The sequence below is a fragment of the Electrophorus electricus genome, chromosome 4, assembly GCF_041902795.1.
Source record: "Electrophorus electricus isolate QZ-2024a chromosome 4, ASM4190279v1, whole genome shotgun sequence".
Taxonomy (NCBI): domain Eukaryota; kingdom Metazoa; phylum Chordata; class Actinopteri; order Gymnotiformes; family Gymnotidae; genus Electrophorus; species Electrophorus electricus.
The window spans coordinates 2,705,791-2,728,927 of NC_137500.1; the positions used below are offsets into that span (position 1 = coordinate 2,705,791).

General features: G+C 39.9%; 3 gene segments (V, D, J or C); 2 read left to right on the plus strand and 1 right to left on the minus strand.

Moving 5' to 3' along the window:
- The window catches only part of LOC113568146 (Ig kappa chain V region Mem5-like), a 256,254-nt gene that overhangs the window by 208,442 nt on the left and 24,675 nt on the right, over positions 1-23,137 (plus strand).
- Positions 1-23,137, plus strand: part of LOC145657398 (Ig kappa chain V-III region MOPC 63-like) — a 274,055-nt gene that overhangs the window by 180,894 nt on the left and 70,024 nt on the right.
- Positions 12,337-14,827, minus strand: LOC118240931 (immunoglobulin kappa variable 1D-13-like). The segment is given in 3 exon segments: positions 12,337-13,161; positions 13,345-14,477; positions 14,628-14,827. Coding segments are annotated over 2 exon segments (384 nt in total).

Genomic DNA, 23,137 nt, shown 5'->3' on the forward strand with positions numbered 1-23,137 from the left:
ACAGACAAAAGAAAATACACACACAACTACACTTACACCCTACATGGAAAACACAGAGCAAACCCACATCCCAAACAATAAGGCAGACACTCCCTACTTACCAGTGAACACAAAAGGAACAAAGTGGAACATATACAAATACACAATGGAAAAATTATTAGGGCAAAGTCAAAATGGGAAGTTCATACAGCAAGTCAAAATATCAAATACTATCAACAAAAGTCTCAAACGTGTCTCTCTTTCTAGCTTCTTCCTCCTTTTTTATTGCTCCTCAGGGCAGGCACAATCTTGTCTCCTGATTTTCTCTGTAATGCAATCTGGAACTGGAACAATCTGTAACTGGACCTGGAATACACACACACACACACACACACACACACACACACATTTAAAGCATTTAGCTGACACTTTTATCCAAAGCGACTTACAATTATGACTGAGTAGAACTTGAGCAATTGAGGATTAAGGGCCTTACTCAGGGGCCCAACAGTGGCAACTGGGCAGTTGTCGGGCTTGAACCAGCAACCTTCTGATTACAAGTCAAGTACCTTAAAAAAATCAGGTAAACTAACTAGCACGTTGGTATCTTACACACGACTTCAAACATCAGAACTGATGAAGTAACGACTCCACCACATTAAATGGGGACTTATGAAAAAACTATAACATGGCTGATGGGGACCTCATTTACATATTGTTTTTTTGCATAATTCACACACTTCCATTTGATTTGTGGGGACCTTACAACAATAAGTGTATATAAGTGACAAGCATTTATATCAATAATTAACATACAGAAGGAAATTTAACTTAGATAATGTAGAACTGTAGAATGAGGTCTGCAAATGGTGCTAGTGACACAAAGCATCAGTTGCATAGTACAACTAGTGCTGTACATGTAGGCTTGATTGGAATATTAGTGATTTAAGTGAATATTAATAGATGAAGCAGTGAAATATATCAACTCATGTACAAAGGGTTCAAAGAGTAGAACACTGTCCAGATATTTTCCAAATCTATAACATACCCACAAGTGAAACCTTCAAATGCTTCCATTTTCCACTGTTAGAGCTCAATCACTTTTTTTTTAGATTTTTACCCAACTACCCAGCAGTTAAATACTATTATACTAAAATTAACTATGAATTGAACATTAAGACAAACTCAATTTAAATTGTAGTATTTAACTTTAGAATAGAACTTCAAAACGAACATAACAAATGAAGTCAAATGGACCTCAAACCTGAAAATTACATCGCCTACATTTTACAAAAGAGATTCCTTAAATTTTAAGTTTCCTTAAAAAAAGTAGTTTCACATTTTTCCTTTTAAATTAGTGTCATTTTAGGAAATAACTAGCACTTCAAATAAAAAATGTAAATGTTAAAATTCTTTTTACAATCTAAAATAAGCAGACCTTTAGGAGACAGTGTGTTTTGATGACACACATAAATGTAAATAAAAAATTGCACAACAGAGTAACCTTCACACTATTTACATTGCAATTTTCTTTTATAGGCTGTAATGAGATTATAGACATAAAAATTTCAGGTTCTGCCAATCCTGATTTTTTAGAGCTTCTGGTTCAGCTCTTAAACACTTTTCACAGTCAATCGATTCATGTGCCTTTCCACAGCCTACACCTCAGTGTGCTGCCAGGGTGTTTTCTTCTTTTGGGCAGCTTTACCTTAAAATGGTCAGAAAAATACATTTGTAATTGAAAGAATAAGGAAGAGAGTATGCTGACTCAGTCGTCCCTTGTCAATGTCGCTCAGATCCTTATGCTCGGACATTTTTACTGCTTCCAAGCATTCAACTTCATGGATTGCCTGTTCAGTTGCCTAATATTTAATGTTATTGCTGATTGGTATATTAGATATTACAACCATGACAAAAGCACTCATATGGTGATAATGGCTTTAGCATCTTTGGCTCTGTTAACAATTATTTCCATTGATATTAAAGTTACATACAAAAGCGAAATGGGCAAAGAGTTCACCTTTGCAGGAAGGCCTTGTAGCACTGAATCCTGAAGGTATCTAATGATGATGGTTTGCATCTCTTAGGTGGTGACGGCAGCATTTCATTTGTCTTGGTAGGATGAAGTATCTCCTCTGCTGATGGTTCAATGGAAAATAAATTAACTTTGACAAAGACATTAATTTTACATGTACTTAAGAATGCTGACTATACACAACCGTTGTATCATTGATATTAATTATAGAAAAAGTGTCAATCAGGAATACATATTACTGAATGATTGATTTCAATTTGTGTGATTCAAAAAGAACCAAGTGCCAACTATCTCATAAGGTTTACTTTATCTGAGTAGGCTACATAGTTTATTTTATCTGAGTAGGCTAATCAGACAAGAATCAGGCCCACTTTGTTATGGAGTTACAGTGTATGTGTAATGGGTATCCCATGAATGATGATGGATTCTTTTTTTTTTAATATCATTGTAGCTTTCACATTCCAATCACAAAGCCCACATGCCCTCTAGTGAAGTGCACATTCTATGAATCATACAGAAATGATAATTCATCCCCAACGCTGCCCATTAGTTTGAGGGGAAAAAAATACAGGCATTAGCTAAGTAACCAACTAACTACAGGGTGCTGAAACCCATTTTATACACTGAGACTTCATTACAAATTACTAAAATTTTATTTTAATAAAAAGTTTATTAAAATAGAAGGAAAATGTAGTAATCCAACAGTAAATTGCTGACAATACATACCATCAACATTAGATGAAAAATTCCTTCCTGTGTGCTCCCATCGTCCTCATCCTCACTGTCAAGAACTATTTCTGTGGAAGTCATACAAAGTACACCTTAGCAATGTGATGAAAGAATGAGGAATAGACGTTAAACAGAAAAAAACAAATAAAGTCAAATAAAACAAAATACCATCTGGATCTATTCCAATTATATCCCAATTCTTGCCATGAAACTCAGCTAATTTTCCTTACTCGAGTGCCATAAGAACTTTTCTGATCTTTGCAAGTTGCAGGGTCTTCTCAGGAAGCCATGTCGTTCCTAGATTTTCCTAAGTTCAAGAGCTAATTTCTGGAATTAATTGAAGAGAATCGCTGGTCCCATCTTTATTCTGAGCTCAATGTTACAAACGAGGCATTGTCCGGAGAATGTCTAACAGCCTCAGGTGGGCACACCTTTTATACATTTTCTTCAAGGACCCTTACATTACCATTTTTATTTTTTCATAATACTTGTCCAGGTTCCACTATTGTTCTCCAAACCAAACATTATTCAATGTATGCAAATTGATATTCAATACTTACAACAACCAGTTCTTGGTACCACTATGTTCAACCTGAACTATTTCTAATTTTTAAAGGTCGATCCTATTCTATATCAACATAGCTTCTGGTCTTGCAAACATATAATAATTTTCTTTTTGAACCCCACAAGCTTCTCTTTGCTTAATAAGTTCTATAGCACCCAGCATTTTTCATGTCAGAAGAATAGGAACCGGACGACCACATTTTCTGATGACAATCCTTGAGAAGTGTCTGCAGAGATTTATTTCCACTTCAGAAAGTGCCCAGTCCACATCCTCATGTGGATCGGAAGTGTCTCTTGATGAAAATGCAGATAAGGGCATGCGTGCCACCTCTCCTTCCCTACTCCGGTTAAAGAGAATGTTCTGGGCCAGACACACCTGTACCAGCTCCATCCAGGCCCTTGTAGAGGAATATTCAGAGAGTGAACTGTACCACTCATCTTGCACTTGACTGAGATGTGCATGCATTTTTTGAACATCTTCAGTAAAGAGCATGAGAGTGGGCACATTCCACTTTGCCTCCCTGATGTTCCTCAATGCTGTAGAAGAGATAAGCTCATTCCACTTGTCGTGATGGACGTCCTGAAACTCATTGGCATTCTTTAGAAGCTCTTTGTTGTAGATTAAACCCTGAGCTTTTAAGAGTTTAGTTACTTCAATCAGGGCATTCCCAAGTTTGTTTGCTAGTGATGGAATCAAGAACATGTTTCTTTCAGTGCCAAACCCACATGTGATCCTGACAGCTGTAACAGTCTCTGTGTACTTCTTCCATCCTTAAAGTGGTGAATTGTCTGGTGCTGTCAATCAACCTTCCCATTTCTTGTATTTTCTCTCGCACATACTGCTGATTTTCTGATGTACCTCCTTGTTTAACAAGTGTTGCCCAAGGTCAGTAATGATTTGGTCATTTTTTATAATATGTGATTGGATCAGGATTCATGGCACTGATTAAGCTCCATAGTTGTTTGCTCATGTGTGAAAACACAGGCCCGGTGTATGTACACATGGACTGAACACAGTTCTTTCCAGGTTTGGGTGTGACTGATCCAGGTCTTGGTCTATGGCTATGCATGTTACCACAGGACCTTTCTTGTAAAAAGTCCTTGACAGTATGCGCAGTGCATGAAGTCATTTCCCAGCATTTCTTTAGGTCATCATTTAAATGGAAGTAAAGTTCCCTTTCCTGACTCCCTAACAGCAGCATTGTGGGCATAGTTTCCTCTGTTGTGAATATAAGCTAGCTGTTTTTTCTCTCCTTGGAACAATTTGGAAAGGTCTGAGCTTTAGCCACATCAGATTCATCTTCATGTGCATGCGCAAGCTGCCTTGCCATCTTAGCATAAGTCTTAGAGCAACACAAGCAGTAATGCCTCTTGTCACGCATTCTAGTCCCACCACTCTCTTTTCGCCTTTTTTGCCACTAACAACTATGCAGTCATTTATGTTCTGACTTGAACAGGGTTTTTCTTCTGTTCCATTGTCTTCTTGCTGTGCCTGTCAAAGGTCATTTTGTCTGATGTTGTGGAGTCACACATAGGGAAACTCACTGAGCCAGAGACATTTACAAGATCCACATCTTTCATCTAAAAAAAGTAATAAGTAATGTGCAGAGCTGAAACAATTATTTAGATAATTGATAATATATTGACAGAAATAAAACAGCAGTTGTTTTGATAATTAATTGTTCTAAGCCCTTTTAAAATTTTGCAAGGTTTTTATTTTGTAACAGATTTTCTTTTCACTGGCTACATTATAATAAACCGAATATTCTGGGTTTTAAACCAACTGTCGACAGATCTGACAAAAAACAGAAAAAAGACATCTGCTGACTTCATTTTGGGCTGAAAGAAAAAGTGGTGAACATTTTCACTGTTCACTAATATTTTATAAACCACATAATTTATGATTTAAGAATACAATCCAATGAATAATTGATAACGAAAATAACAACTGAAACTCACCATAAAATGTATTATTTTTTGCCACTTAATTGAGAATTTACTATGATACTTTTAGTCTGTCTCAGTCTTGATACAAAAATCTAATTTTCATTTTGGAATCACTGCCAAGTTGCCACTGTTGGACTCCTGAGCAAGGCCCTTAACCCTCAATTGCTCAAGATGTACTCAGTCATAATTGTAAGTCGCTTTGGATAAATGCTTCAGCTAAATTTCATAAATGTACAAGCAACAGTATAAACAACATTTTAATCAATGTAGTTCATAAACAAAAATAGCTTCAGAAAAAAAAAACTTCACATTCATAACCTGCAAATATATTGAACTGAAGGAGTACAGTGGGGACGTTGTGAAAAGTATTTTTTAAAGCATGTTCATTTTTATTCTCATTTTGCCAGAAAATTACATTCTGCAAAACTTAGCTATTCTGTACACTGTGTACTGTGCAACATACTTGTGTTCTCCATGGGCAGTCTTCAGCTCCATAGTCACAGGTGATTTCTTCTCTTTCTTTGATGGCATTCAAAGCAAACAAACAAAGGTGTGGGTTTCTTTATCATCATACAGTTTGGATGTCTGTGGCCGTCATTAATAGCCATCCAAATGATCTCTAGAGGCATCAATACTTAGATGGAAACAAAAATGTAAATGTAAATGATCCAAATGTGCATGTGCCTTCTGCAGTAGGTAGATAACAGCATCATCCATCCCTACCTGCTGCTGGTAAGCAAACTGCAGAGGGTCCAGGAAAGGGCTTACTATAGGTCTAAGATATGACAGCGCTAGTCTTTCCAGGACCTTCATGACGTGAGATGTGAGCGCCACCAGTCTGTAGTCATTCAAGGAGGAGGCAGTGGAAGTGTTTGGAACAGGAACTAGGCAAGAGGTTTTCCAGCACACTGGCACCTGTTTAATGCTCAGGTTATAGAGTTGCTGAAGGATCCCACACAACTGGATTGCACAAACCTTCATTACCCTTGGGCTGATTCCATCCGGCCCTGCGGCTTTGCCGACTCTAAGCTTTTCCAACTGTCTTTTCACCTGGCTGGTTGTTACTTCTGGATGGGGGAGTTGTGAAAGTTTATCAAACAGATCAACAGATAATGACTGTAGGGTGAGAGGGGGTGAGTGCTGATGTTTAAGAGGTGTTGATGTTAAGGAAGTGGGGGAGATGCCCCTGCATGTGTGTGGGGAGGATGTTGTACTGAACCTATTAAAAAACACATTCAACTCATTGGCCTTGTCTTGACTGCCCCAACAGTCTGTTGCCTTATTTTGAAGCCAGTGATCTGCTTCATGCCTGTCCACACCTCCTTTGTATTCTGCTGAAGCTTCATCTCCAGCTTCCTTCTGTAGGCTTCCTTGTTCTTCCGGAGTCTCACCTTAAGCTCTTTCTGTACCCCCTTCAATAGTAGCAAAGTGATCTGAGTTAGGTGAGTGTTGGGAGGTTTATATGATATAGATGTGATTTGTGTTGATGGTCCAGGGTAGATAATACATAATTAATTGGAGAAATCTTTGATTGCACAACATATGGGCCAAATGCACATATGGGTGCATTTTAGCTTTATGGTTCTTTAAAGATGTGTGTGTTCAGTAGTGGTGAGTGTGGTGTGGTTCCTGTCCTCCACAGAGTGTATTATTGTGCTGAGTGGTGCAGGAGAGAAATACAACTGTGATCTACTTGAGGAGTATAAACCCAACAGGCCTCTGAGATCACCAGCAAGCAGTCAGCTAGTCGTGTCTAGAGAGATTTTTAACATCCTTGACATTTAACTTTTCACTTTTAATTTTAGCACTAAAATTCACTTTTATGTCTTTTTAAAAAAATTGTTTTTTGTATTTTTTACCTACATTTGAACTCTTTGCACTTTAATTTTTAGCATTTATATTAGTTTGAAGTGTATTTAGATGTTTCTTCTTGACACCTTCCATTTGACGTTTGTTGTGATTAATCACTTCTTTTTTTGTTCTATTATATTTTCCCTTTGCATCAGTAGTTTTATTTATCTGTGTAATCTATTTCTTTTTTTTACATAAGCCTTCCTAACATGATGGAACTCAGGATGTTATAAGCTTGTTATGTAACTCTTTTGTGAAGTATTTTAAATTACCATTGTGTATAAAGTGCTACATAAATAAACATGTGTTGCTTTGTATCACATCCTCCCCCTCAGCACCTGCAGTAGGTCCCAGCTGCAGCAGTGCAGTCTCTGTGCAGTCTGACTGAGGGAGGTTTTTGTATGACTCTCTAACACTGTGTGAACACATTACCACTATGGTAACTCTGACAGTAATAATCTCCTGCATCTTCAGTCTGGACTCCACTGATGGTCAGAGTGAAGTCAGATGCAGATCCACTGCCACTGAAACGATCTGGAATACCTGACAGTTTATATTTAACCTCATGGATCAGGAGTTTAGGAGCTTCTCCAGGTTTCTGCAGGTACCAGGCAAGACGATAAGTACAGTGTGAACAGGCCTGATACACTGCATGGTTGGTTCTACAGCTGATGGTGACTGTGTCTCCTGGAAGAGCAGATTTCACTGAATCCTGAGTCACTGTTACCTGACCTCTGGATCCTGGGGAAGAAATTAATAAAATCATAAAAAGGTTACATTTACCTGTACAGATACTTTTGTGTAGTTATTATGAATCTATGAATAGTGCATTTTAAATAAGAGTAGTAGACCTGTGTCACATGGATAGTTCACCACAGAGGTAAAGCAGTAAGTTACCTTGAGTCCAGAGGAGCAGTGTGCAGATGAAGATGGGGATCAAAGTCATGGTTGCTGTGGGTGAAGTTGCTGGGGCAGGCAGCTCTCAGTCATGAAGTGTTAAACTCACAGGACTATAAACACTCCCAGAGCACTGAAGCAGGTGCTGCACATGCAAAGTGACCTCTCTGTATTAATACACATCTACCAAATACTCTCTGTGACAATACACATCTACCAAATACTCTCTGTGACCTCTCTGTATTAATACATGTCCACCAAATACTCTCTGTGGCATCTCTGTATTAATACACATCTAGCAAATACTCTCTGTGACCTCTGTATTAATACATGTCTACCAAATTCTCTGTGCTATTATTTTTATTACTTATTTATTATTATTTATTATTTTTATGTACTTATGAAAATATCTGTTCCAAAATGTGAAAACTATGGAAATGTGGGAATGGGAAAATAGAAAATAGAAAAAACATCAATAAAGCTGGATATAACTGTAGTGCATTTTACCTGATTAATTAACTACAGCTTTAGAAGCTCTGCAGCTGATATCAGATCAGTCTGCATTTCTGAGTCAGAGCAGTTCCTCTACAGCTGAGGGAGGTTTTTGTACAGCACTCTGTTTGAACCAGCTGTAATCCTGCTGACAGTAGTAATCTCCTGCATCTTCAGCCTGGACTCCAGAGATTTTTAGAGTAAATTCTGTACCAGATCAACTACCACTGAAACGATCTGGAATCCCAGACTGTAAGTTAGCAGCCCAGCAAATCAGGAGTTTAGGAGCTTCTCCAGGTTTCTGTAGGTACCAATCAATCTCATTGCTACAGTATTCACTGCACGTGCACCTGATGGTAACAGTCTCTCCTGGAGAAACAGACTGAGAAACTGGAGACTGAGTCAACATTATTTCTCGCATTGATTCTAAAAAGAAAAAAAGAAAATATAAGAAAATTTAAACTTACAAATTATTTTGAAACTTTTGACTTAAAAGAGATTCATTCACCATCAATACAGAAATAAATAGTCACTTTATTAGGGTCACCTATTGTAGAGCAGTACATTGCTGACTTCCATTTCACCTTCAGTTGTATTTTGATATCCAACACTGCTGACGCCACTATTGTACATTTGTAAACTGGTTATTTACAGAGTTGTCTGTAAGCATGGTGCAAATGACTGGAAAATAAGTGATCAGTCCTTTAACACATGAATGCCTGAAATGTCTAGGTGCAGCTTTAGAGAGGGTGTACCAAATCAACTTGTAACTCAGAGTACAGAATATGATGAGAATTTATTTGTAAAGAAAATTTTGAACTTCTAATTTAATTTTTTTTTTCAGCTAACTAAGAACAAACAAAAAGGTATAATAAATAGACCTGTTTGTCTCACCCTACTTCTGAGAGCCCAGAAGTGTGTGTGTGTGTGTGTGTGTGTGTGTGTGTGTGTGTGTGTGTGTGTGTGTGTGTGTGTGTGTGTGTGTGTGTGTGTGTGTGTGGTCACTATAATGTGAAAGAGGTTTTTGGATGACAGCTTCATTAGAATGTATCACTATGGTTGACTTGTGGATGAGGCACTAAACTCAGTGTGAGTGGTCAGATGGACTGGGTGACTCAGAGGTGAAGGAGGGAGTTCTGACCAGTGCAGGAGAGCAGAATGCAGCAGCTCTGTCTGTATTCTGTTCTGTGTCCTGGCATTTCCGTTACTTCCACTGAAATAAAGCTTCATTTTGGACATTCTCTGCTCTTTTATAAGAGATAAACATCTTTATTAATGTTATCAGACTGTTTCTTGTGCCTGAGTGAGCTTATCTGAACAGAGCAGAACATCTGGTGAAAGTCCTGCTGAGGTGGATTATGTCTCCCCCTGCTGTCCAGGTTGGTGGCTCACTCTCTCTGCAGCTACACCAACACCACCTAACATTTGTTCCTCTTATGGTGGTGAGTGTATCATTACCCTGATTAAATGAACTAAATAAGAAAAACAAAAGGCCTCATTCTTAGTAAAGAGAACATGTTTATGCCCCATAACAACACAGTCCATATTCCTACACTCACTTCACTGTTCACACTTCCTGTTTACACTTCATTGTTTGCACTATCTAAGTCTGATGTATACATATGTAGCACTGCTAATATTTCTATTTCCATTCTATGTCTCTTATATTATTTATTATTGTTATTGCTGCTGGTCCCTCTGTGAGCTAAGTTTTGTTGTACAAGTACAATGATAATAAAGTCTTTTCTTATCTTATCTCATCATAGACATGAACTAACACAGGTTGTGTTTGACCCCCACCTCCACACCACATGGTCAGACCTTTAGTGTTTAACATGTGGATGACCTCACAATCTTATGCTGAAGTATTCAAAAACTTCCAAGGCTAATATCTTTTTTTCTGTAACTCCAGTCCCCACCCACTCTCACTGCTCCACCCACAGAAGCTCACATTCTGCTCAGCATCAGAAAAGCTGCCCTGATACTAGTGCCCCACACTACACACATCTCCCTGAAAATAGTGCCGCATGCCGCACGTCTCCCTGATACTAGTGCAGCCAGGCAGTGTATTTTTGCAGTTGTGTATAGACTGTAGCGTTTAGCTAGTATAGTTCCATACTTTTATTAATCAACAGTTGTTTCACACAGTAGAACATGAAATAAATTCTTATCCACCGATAGACGTGAATTTAGTCGGATTAAATGTTCAGATTTCAAAAGTGACCTCTACTGGCGGTAACTGCTGAGTCACACAAGCCTTTATATAGTGCACGCTGGCAATAAAGGCTTTCATGTTTTTGTTCTACAATAAACCAAGCAGGAATACAGGTTTACATATTAAGCCATTTCATGTTTAGTAGGAAATTTTGATGAGAACAAAATTATTGTGCTTAAAACAGACGTTTCTATCTGGTCTGACTGGTTTATTTTTCCATGTTTTTTTTTTACCTATACCATATCAGGGCTGCGTTGGTCCAACCCCACATCCAAATACACTCTGTGGCCTCTCTGTATTAATAGACATCTAAAAATACACATCTACCAAATACACTCTGTGGTCCCTGTCTGAAGTAATGACTCCACTGAATAACTCTTACAAAATTATATTGTAACAGAACGAACCATACTAGATAACTTTAAACTTTATAAAATAATGTAGTATATAGATGCTCTTAAATGTCAAAACTATGGTACAGTGTGCTGATTATTGGATAACTGGAACTGATGAACAGATTAAAACAGAATGATTAATAAGAGGTATCTAGTATATTTTATGTAAATATTTATAAACGTGTGTGTGTATGTGGTGTGGTGCTCTCAGTCGTGAAGGAGAGTGTTCTGACGAGTGTAGAAGAACAGAATTGCTGTTACAGCCACAGCAGCTCACTGACTCTTAGTGCTGCATTTTGATTTTTGGGTCACTATCACTGCAATAAAGCTTCATTTTGAACTTGGTCTGTTCTTGTATCATTTTAATATTCATTATCTGCACTGTAAGATTCTTTGCACTGGGGTGTGTTGTACAGGAGTGTGTTGTACTGGATTGTGTTGTGCTTGAGTAAGTTGGACTAATGAAAGCTGAACATCTGCAAAAAGTGTTGTTCTATTCTGGGAAGGAGCAGGTTTCTCAGGGTTGTAAACAAATTCTGTTTCACCCCACTGCTCTCGCTCTCTTTCACTCTGACTGGTATTGACATTACTAGAGAATAGTTTCAGTTCTTCATTTTTTATCTGAACATTATGTACACAGGCAAAGGAAATAATTACCAATAAAACTATCAGTATTGGATAGAAATTATATTCTCTACTAAGTAAGTTTAGATAATGAATTGTATTTAGCAAATAAAGAAATGAATGAATGAATGTATGAACTCTCATATACTTGAACACTTCTGTCCATTTCAGTGTGAGTTTGTAGGTATTTTATTATTTCTCTATTAGCAGTAGAGCAGAGTGGTGCAGTGGAAGTGTGCTGGGACCATAACCCAGAGGCTGATGGATCATAACCATCCTCTGATAAAACGGCTTAGTGAAGTCTCATTGACAGCATCTTAAAAATCTGTGTTAATTGGTGGGGGTGGTGGTAGCTCAGTGCTTAAGGTGCTCAACTTTTAATTGCAGTGTTGCTAGTTCAAGCCCTGCTGTTGGGTCCCTAAGCAAAGCACTTAACCCTCAACTTCTCTGGTTGTATTCAGTCATAATTATAAGTTGCTGTGGATAAAAAGTATCATCTAATGCCATCAATTTCACTATTTCAATGTTACAATCTCATCTAGGCTTAAGACTGTAACAAGAGCTTTGTGTTAAGAATGTAAGTTAAAGAAACCTCAGAGAAGACCATCATAGTTCAAGGTGTGCCAGTGTATTATATGAACAAAATATCCAACATCTAATAAACACAGTTCAAAGTCTAACACTTGTACAAACCCACACTAGAAAACAAAGATGCTGACTAAACCTGTACAGGACAAAATAAACACATAAGACTACATAAACTCCATAAGTGAAAACACAGACAAAATAAATACACAAGACTACAGTAACTCAATAAGAGAAAACATATAAAATAACCCAGGCTCCAAACACAATGGCAGCCACTCCCTACTTACCAGAACACACAAAAATAAAACATTTATATATCTGGAATCCCAGACTGACAGGTAGATGAATAATGGATTAGGAGTTTAGGAGCTTCTCCAGGTTTCTGTAGGTACCAGTGGAGGTAATTGCTAATACCCAGACTGGCCCTGCAACTGATAGTATCAATCTGTCCTTGTCAGGAGTGGCTGCCATCCTGGTATTCCTGTTGTCATGGTTTCCCTGTTGTCTGTTTTCCTGCAGTGCCTGGTTCTGCTCCTTAGTTTTGTTGCGTGTTTTGTTTTCTAGTTTGTTGGTTATTTTGGTAAGTTACGTTAGTACTGTCCTGTATAAATTATGCTCGTGGGTTTCCTGTTGCTTTTCCGTTTGATTAGTTTGTGTATCATTTTGCCTCAGTGTTTTCTCCTTGCCCGTTATTTTGCCTTCAGTGATTGTGTTTTTCCTCCGTTAATAAACTGCCCCCTGCACATGTATTCTGCCTCTCGCCTGTTCCTATGGGAATCGTTACGGTCCTGGTGTAACTGACTGAGAACGTGGAGACTGAGTCAGAATTATCTCCCCAAAGGATTCTAAAAATAAATAAATAACATTTAAATTTGAAAAAAGGTTTTAAATAAAATCAAAATAAGCCCTAATAAAAACATTGTAACTCTGAAAATAAAAAGAACAAATAACAGTTCAAATAAATTGCAAATAATAAATAATGAACATCCAAAATTAAGAAAAATGAAAAAGTTTTCAGTTTGTCTCACCCTGAGTGAGGAGTCCCAGTGTCCCCAGCAGTAGAATGAGTGACATCATCATTGTGCTGTTTGTCAGTGTGTGTTAAAGGACTGAACACTCTCTGATCACCACTACAGCTCTTAAAGTGTATGGAGCAGTGAAGCAGCTCACATATGCAAACAACACATCTGTCTTTTTTTTTTACCACAGAACTAATGTGAGTGTTTATCAGATGAATGATAAAATCTCTCCTCTTAGAGCTCTCAGTCATCCCCTCTTATGTGCTGCAGTCACTTTCACTCATGATTTTTCTACATTTAATGAGTCATGACATAACTGAGCTCATGTTGGTGTTGATGACACCTGGATCTCATGTAGTGTCTGAACACTGTTACTCATCACTGTCACTCTGCCTGTGAGCTGATACCTGTCAGATCTGCTGCAGTGCTGTGAAATTAAGAGAGGAATTAAGGCCAAACCACGTGACTCGTGAGAGGCAAGCGTTCCGTGCCAGTTCCTAGTGTATTTAGATCTTTCTTCTTGACACCTTTCCTTTTGTGGTTTGTTTTAATAAATCACTTATTTTTAATTGTATTATATTTTCCCTTTGCATCAGTTTTATTTATGTATGTAATCTATTTCTTGTTTTACCTTCCTAAAGTGATAGATCTCAGGATGTGATAAGGTTGCTATGTAATAGTCTTTTGTGAAGCATTTTAAATTGCCATTGTCTATGATGTGCTATATAAATAAACTTGCCTTGCCTTGTATCACATCCTCCCCCTCAACACCTGCAGCCTGACTGAGGGAGGTTTTTGTACGACTCTCTAACACTGTGTGAAGACATAGGCATTGACCCAGTGTTCACTCTGACAGTAATAATCTCCTGCATCTTCAGTCTGGATCCCAGTGATGGTCAGAGTGAAGTCAGATCCAGATCCACTGCTTCTGAAACGAGCTGGAGTTCCTGACTGTAACTTGTGAACATGGTAAAACAGGAGTTTAGGAGCTTCTCCAGGTTTCTGCAGGTACCAGGCTAGAAGCTCATTTCCAGCAGCAGTGTTCACTGGTGGGCTAGATCTACAGCTGATGGTGACTGTGTCTCCTGGAAGAGCAGATTTCACTGCAGGAGTCTGAGTCACTGTCACCTGACCTCTGGATCCTGAGGAAGAAATTAATACAAAACACAAAACATTTAGCTGCACAGATACTTTAATGTGTTACTCTAAATCTGTGAATAGTGCATTTAAAATAAGAATAGTAGATCTGTGTCACATGGATAGTTCAGCACAGCGGTAAAGCCATGAGTTACCTTGAGTCCAAAGGGCCAGTGTGCAGATGAAGATGGGGATCAAAGTCATGGTTGCTGTAGGTGAAGTTTCTGGGGCAGGCAGCTCTCAGTCATGAAGTGTTAAACTCACAGGACTATAAACACTCCCAGAGCATTGAAGCAGGTGCTGCACATGCAAAGTTTCCTCTCCCCTCCCTCCCAGTATGAACATTACAGCTCTAAGTGCCCCCTCTCACACTGTGGCCCAAGAATGAAACATTCTGTTTTCCCTTTTTTGATGGGCTCATGAATATTTCAATGAGCTTTGCGCTGATTGGCTGTAGTAATTTCTAACAACCAAATTAGTTATCTTCTGAGTTGTCTTGTTGATGAAAAATGAAATAAAAATTTACCTGACAGAGGAAATGACAGAATTATCTTCTATTGTAGATTTAAATAACAGCACAGGCTTCTTTGAATGAAACACAGGAAGGAAAATAAAATGAACCTCTGTGTAAATAAGGTAGGTGGTCATTACTATTTAGTTAGCTATGCTAGTAACTAACATCACTAATACTAGCTATTTACTTTTGATCTTGATAACAACATGAAGTAAATTAAAGTTGTCAGCTCACTATGAAACTGTATACTTAAGATTATAGGACTTCAAGCAACAAAATATGTAAAAGTATCACACAGCAGGGCTGGCTGCTTACAGGTTGTGGTTGAGATCGTGATGCCAATAAAATGCTAAATCCAAGATGGCGGCGCTGTAGCGCGCAGCGGCCACTCCAGGTCCGATAAATGGTGCTATTGTGCTACTATCTGTCGTCTCTACCACATTTTTCCAGCAACATAAACCACAAATACATGGAAACAACAGACCTCCATGTATACCACCACCATAGCCTGCTACGTTCCCCTCACACGAACTGTTCACCCTTTTGCCATCTGGAAAAAGGTACTGCAGCATCCGGTCCTGCACCTCCAGACTGTGCAACAGCTTCTTCCCATTAGACTCCTGAACTCTGGCTAACTCCAATCCCAATTCAGATTCCAAAAATGGGCACTTTATACACACACACATACACACATGCTTATACACAGTCACACACACACACACACACACACACACACACACATACACACACACACACACACACACACACACACACACACACACACACACACATACACACACACATACATACATACATATCCATACACACTCTCACACATTGTTTTGCATCGCACTAGTGCTGAAGTCAAACCTCACACAAATAAACTATGCACTCCTGTTGCAGTCTTGCACATTATCCTACTTGCTGCTAGAGTACTGTACTAAACCAGCACTGTACTCTGAAATGTTCTGGCTGCTACCGGTGACTGCTATGTTCTGTATAGCATGTCACTGACTCCTATGCACAACTCACTTTACATATTCCCAGTACTGTGTACTGGACTAAATAATTGCACTGCCTACTCATTTTGTATTTGTCCTGTCCTGTATTTATTAGTGTTTATTTAATGTTTATGACATTTTACACTATATTGGATTGTTTGCACTTGTGTAGCATGTTGTCTGTTGCACTGTTGTTTTGTGTTGCACCATGGTCCTGGAGGAACATTGTCTCGTTTTTGTTGTGTACTTGTATATAGCTGAAATGACAATAAAGCCTCTTTGAACTTTGAACTTTGAAATTGGAACTGCCTCTCTCTTCAGTGTCAAACACTGGGTGGAGCTGCTCCATATTGTACTGGATAGGATACGTTCTATGACTAGATGACAAAGCCCTTTTGTAAATCACTCACACATTTATATTTTTAAATGCCAAAAATGTAAATGTTTGAAAAATTCTCTGAAGTCAAATCTGCAGAGTAAACTAACACATTTAAGTTAAAGTTGTCTGGGCTGCAGTTAAATATGAAAACAACAAAGCCCATTAACAGTGTGGTTCCTTCGGAAGAGTATGACATCATCTTCACAGCCTGGAATGGTACATTTTTGTATGTAATCTGGCATTTTCATTGTTATTCCCTGTCATTGTTTTGTTCTTCACAATACCTGCAGAACTGCTGAAGGTTTGACTGTTCCGGTCCATGGTAATAGCACTTTGGCTAGAATGTGGGCCGGTTTATACAAGTTTTAGGGGAATGAATATTAATGAGTCAAGACTTTTGTGAAATATTCTAGGATTTTGGAACAGGCTCATTTTACCGCCTTGTTTGTCTTATATGCGATTTGCATTTGAAACAGGAGTAAACAGTGTTTGAGGTTCACAGTATATCAGGTCCACATACCAAACTCTCCTTATTCAACTTTTCCATTCCACTAAGACTGTCCATAGTAGACAGCAAGTCTCTCTACTCTACACAGGCTGCTACTCATCTGCTCTTCCATGGTGAGATCTTCTCTGCCCATAGCAGGTTACATCCCTGTAACAACATTGACCCAGAGTCACTGTGAAGATCCAACTGCAGTTTATTATAAAACGAGCCCTACATGAATGATTAGGCAAACTGTGCAAGAAGCATGAGGGCTGCATGACAGTACCTCCATAATCCAGGCTTACTGAGACCCTCCCAGCTCATTTTGGACATTTTGGGTTCCACAAAAGAAGATGATATTAAGTCCTCCTTAGTTACTCTACCAACTTCAGCTTTGACACAAAACTGCTCTGTGGTAAGATGAAGCTGAAGCTTAGCTCAGTTTGATCTGTTCTGTTGGACAGACCCTGTGATGTCATGAGTTTGCCAGCTGGAACAATGATCAAAACAATGTACAAGCACAGTTAAATAAATTGAAATGAACCTAGCAAATCCCATTTATTTTGCTAAAATGCATATTACAGTCTATTGAGCTATTAGCCTATCGACTTTTAGATAACAAATATTTTGAAAATGTTTGGTTTTCTGTTGTTAATGTTATGGATAAGTAAATGGACACATAATATCACCCAAACAGAATCTTATTTAGTTTATTAATTTTAGTAAAATGCAGCTTTGTCTACTTCTGAATATATCCATAGTAAAGGTTAGAATGTACTAGGCATAGTTAGCTGTATATAGTAGTTTAAGCTCACGTTTACACCTTTGGGCCTTTCTGTATATGAATAAACATGGTAGTAAATACAAGGAGTCCTGGCTGTTGATTCTCCCAATGCACAGACCTCAGATGATAGAGAACACACTAATTTAAAGAAATGATCTTTTACTGTATATCACAGGCTGATCTTCAATGGGCAAAATAAATATGTAGTTGTCATTGCTCACTCAAAACTAAACATGGAGAAGCTTACCTCTGTTTTAACTACATGATCAGCAGGCTTTTCTAATGAGGTATTTATTATTTCTTCTTGTTTGTTTCAGTGTTGTGCAATGTGACCTGTGCTATTTCTGTGCAATACTTTGTAGGACATATTGTAAACACAGACATATAAATCAGAAAAACTCTGTATAATTGGCCAGTTGTGGGTAAATGTCTGATGTGTTTTGTAAATCTGCATCTTCATTGAGTTTTTTTCACATTTGGATATCACTGGCTCTCTGTTTCTGAGAAGAAGATGAGTAATGTATGACAACGGCAATTCCTCCCTTAGGACACCTGGCTCTTCATCTGTCTCTGGGCTGATTGGAGATCAGTGGATTGGGTGAGTTCAGGAGTGTCACTCTGATGAGCTTCACCTGGGTCTCATTAGCTCTGTTTTGGGAGCTGTCCAGGGTCCTGAAACACCTTGAATTCCATGTTGCTGAAACAAATGTTTCGACCCTGTTTAGGTAGAGTCAATGACAGAAATGAAAAAATGATGAATTGGGGTTAAATGGCAAATAAACCACAATAAACAAAAATGTACCGACCGCATTTACATGTTGTATGTTTTTACGCATCAAAGCTGCATGTGCAGCATTTGAACATATACACAAGGAATAGGATCCAATTGCAAGAGGTTTTAATTGTGAAATCAAACAGATCCATGGGGGTCAGGCAGGTATTCATGGTCAAGCTGTTCTAAGGTTGGTAACATGGGGCAGAATCCAGTGGGTGTCTCCAAGGGTCAGGCAGGAGACGAGGTCTATAAAACAGGCAGAAGTAGGAAACCAGGAAGACAAACAAGATGCTAGAATGCTCTGTATGCTCCATGGAGTAGCAATACTTTACGATGTGAATGCAGGGGAGGGAAGCTTATAAAGGAGGCAGTAATGAGGAGAATGAGGATCAGGTTCATGCTAGAACTCTGGTGAATCATTCGGGGGGAGTGTGCATGGCAGTGCAGGGCTGTGTGTGGTTCCTGGGGTTCGTAACAGTACCCCCCACTTGACAGGCAGCTCCAGACATGCTAGAACGGGGAGTCCTGGGTCTACAATGGCCCTGAGGGCCTGGAAGATCTGGGTGAGCAGCATGGAAGTCAGCTAGTAAAGAGGAATCCAGGATGTCACCCCTGGGAACCCATGATTATTCCTCAGGTCCATAATGCTCCCAGTCGACGAAATACTAAAGGGTTCCATCACATCTCCGGGAATCAAACAACTCACGGACAGCATAGGCTGGCTCCGTATTGATCTACACTGGGGCAGGAGGGTTTGTGGCTGCAGACACAGGATTATAATGCACAGGCTTCAACAGGGACACATGAAAGGTGGAATTCATTTGGTACCTTGTGGGAAGCTGCAGCTTGTAGGATACAGGGTTGACCTGCCAGAGTACCCTGAATGGACCGATGTACCAGTTTCCTACTGGGTAGTCCGAGTCACGACCCAGACCCTCTGTCTGACCAGATTGTTGTTGTAGGGTAGAATTATGGTGGTGATTTGCAAATTCTTGTCAGGTGTGCAATGCCCTCTGTAAGTGGACATAGGTGACCTCCCATGTCTGAGGGCTCTGTTGGAACTACTGATCTAAAGCCTGTATGTCAGTAGGGGAGTCATCCCATGGCAAAAGGGCTGGCTGATAACCGTAGACACACTGGAAAGGAGTGAGCCAAGTGGAAGAGTGAGTGAGTGAATTGTGAGTGTATTCCACCCAGGGGAGGTATTTGTGTGAGTCAGTTTGGGAGGCACATTACTGGCGAAGGAACCTTCCAACCTTTTGGTTCACACATTCGACCTCCCCATTAGACTTGGGAATGGTGACCAGAGGAGAGTTTTGTAGAAAGTTAGCCATAACTATGAATCTGTCTCCATACCTGTGATGTAAATTGGGAACCACGATCAGATAATATTGCCTCTGGTAGACCAAATATGCGAAATAAATAAGTGAAAAATGGCATCAGCTGTTTCTAAGGTTGTAGGCAAATGGGGAAAAAGAATGAGATGACATATTTTGGAAAACCTGTCTACCACTACCATTATGACCATGTATCCCTCAGATGCACGCAAGTCTGTGATGAAGTCCACTGCGATGTGGATCCAGGGGTGTTGTGGCACAGGCAAGGGCTGTAACTCTCCAGCAGGGAGAGTGCAAGGTATGAGTGACTGGGCACAGACCACACAAGACATTATATAATCACGCATGTTGTCAGGAAGGGAAGGCCCATTGCATAAAGTCATATGAGCCCATTCTAGTAATGTTCCTCTGACGGAAGCTGGAATGTATTGCTTGTCAGGGGGCATCCCTCTGGGATATGTCCATCCTTCAGAGCAACCTCCAGGTCATCTTGGACAACCCACCGTATAGGAGCTAGGAAGCAGCTGTCAGGCAGGATGGGTTCTGGATTCTGGTTGGTCTCTCCCTTGTCATAGATGTGTAACAAATCATCAGCCTTCTGATTCTTGGAACCAGGTCTGTATAAAACTGAAGCGAAACCAGGAGAAGAACAATGACCACCTGGCTTGTCTTGGGTTGAGTCGTCGAGCTGACTGTAGCTACTCTAGCTTTTGATGGTCGGTGTACACCAAGCAGTGTTTCCATTGTTCTAGGGCAAGTGTGACCACGAGAAGTTGCCGGTTTCCTACATCATAGTTCTTCTCAGCTGGTTATAGTTTCTTGGAGTAGAATGCACAGGATTATATACGAGGTGGTGTGCCTTATCTCTGTGACAGGACAGCTCCCACTCCTACATCTGAAGCATCAACCTCCACTATTAAGGGAAGAGAAGGGTTGGGCTGACGGAGTAAAGGTGCCATAACAAAGTCCCCCTTTAAAGTCAGGAAGGCCTGATCCACAGCCATGGTCTACTGAAGCTTCTGTTTATCTTGTTTCTTGAGGAGGTCAGTAAGGGGAGCTGCAATGTCACCAAATCATGTTGGCGAAACCCAAGAATCAAGTTCAAGTTCAAGTTCAATTTCAAGTTCGGTTTATTCGTCACATACATAGTCATACACAGTATAACACGCAGTGAAATGGTGGAGAGTGCTCTGTCCAAACTGAGGAAGAGAACCAGGGGTGCATAGAGAAAAAAATATATATATACAGATAAATATATATATTCTATGTATGTACAAAATATATTAACAATGTATGTACAATATATGTATATTATGATTATATACACAATGTACAATGTATATGGTTGGGTATATATGTACACAATCTACAGAATGTACAGATCCATTTTGTATAATACCATATCTACAGTTGTTGTGTATCATACAGTTGTTGTGTATCATACAGTTGTTGTGAATCATTGCAACTCCTTGATGGTGGAGGGTTTAAGCCAATTCTGGACTGCAGTCACTTTATCCGGATCCATGGAGAGAACTCCTGGTTTGATGGTACACCCTAGAAAGGTGACGCAGTCCCTGTCGAACTCGCACTTCTTGGCCTTAGTATACAGGTGATGTTGTCTAAGACGTTCCAGGGCAGCCGTTACATGATCAACATGCTCCGCTTTAGACTGAGAAAACACCTGGATGTCATCTATGTACACAATCATGAATTTGCCTACCATATCCTGAAAGACTTCATCCATGAAAGTCTAAAAAACTGAGGGACTATTAGACAACCCACAAGGCATTACTAGGTGGCCACATGTTGTTATGAAGGCTGTCTTCCACTCATCATGTAAGCACTATGCAAGTCCAATTTGGGGAAGATTGTAGCTCCTAGCGGGCGTTCATGCATCAAAGTAATAAGGAGGAGTGGGTAGGAGTACTTGATGGTCACTTCATTTAGGGCCCGGTACTCAATGCATGGCTTTAATCGCACTCCTTTTCTCTACGAAGAAGAAACCAGCACCAACTGGAGAGGTGGCAGGACAAACGAAGCCATGTTGCAGGGCCTCCGCAACAAACGCCTCCATAGCTGCCTCCTCAGGCTGGGAAAGTGGGTAGGTTTAGCTCTCTTTGTGGTAGGGAAGCCCCAGGAAGGATTTCCACTGCACAGTCCCAAGCTCGATGAGATGGGAGTTCAGTGGCCTTAACCTTACTGAATACACCCGAGAAGAGCCTATAGAGCAGAGGGATAGATTGGAGTGATGTGGTATCTGGGCTCTTGACAGTAGTGGAGAAGACTGGCAAAGACATGCAGTTCTGAAAGCAGTGCTTACTCCATGACTGCAGTTCAGCAGTAGACCAAGAGATACTAGGGTCATGGGTAGACAACCAGGGAAAGCCCAATATAATGGAGTCATGGGACATGGATAAAAGCAAAAATTGGATTGACTCACAGTGAGATAGGCTGATCTTAAGTGTGACTGGGACAGTTTTGTATGTGACTACACCTTCTCCTATGGGTTGGCCATTAAGGGAATTAACATGTAGCGGGAGATCTTAGGCAATTTTAGGAATCCCTAAAATTGCGTTAGATCTCCTGCTAAATGTTAATTAGTTGTATAGCTAACCCGACCTCCAAAAAATTCCCAGCTGCTCCAGAATCCACCAAGGCAGAGAGAGAAACTCTGTTACCATTGAAAGACAGAACTACAGGTAGTGTAAGCTGTCGATTAATATACAGTAAAGAAGACATTCTTATGTGTGTGCTAAATGTAGAAGTCTTCTCGTTCTCTTGACGGGGATGGACAGGGCAGCGATTGCGGAAGTGACCATTAGCGCCACAGTACAGGCAGAAACCACTGGAGAATCATCTAGCTCGTTCCCAGGGGGTGAGGCATGAGCAACCCACTTGCATCGGCTTGGGGACTTCACTGGACGTGTCTCCCTGGGTCTATGCCTCTATTGTAGCGAGAAGGGTCATTTCCACGTATGAGGTCCCAAACTACCCAGGAGGAGGGAGGCAAGGAGTACAACACCATTAAGAACTTTTGTATTCTTCTTTAAACATAACCAGCTTACTTTGCCTTTGTTAGTGTCATGGGAGGAACGGTCGGAGGCTTTTACAGCCCTCGTGGATTCTGTTGCTGTCAGACAAATCAGGAAGTGGGAAGATTCCTCAGACAGTATTGAAGCATACATTCTGACTGGTCCCAATACTTACCGTGAGCAGAGTATGCACGCAATTCCCTTGAACATGACTGATCTACATGACTGACTCCTTTGCAGTGTGCCTTTGGTTTTCAGCTGGCCTTCTTCACCTGGGACAATGCCCCTACAGACCTTCCTACACTGGACTTCCTGCATTCCATTACAACACGGCATCTCAACAGAGGTTCGCCAAC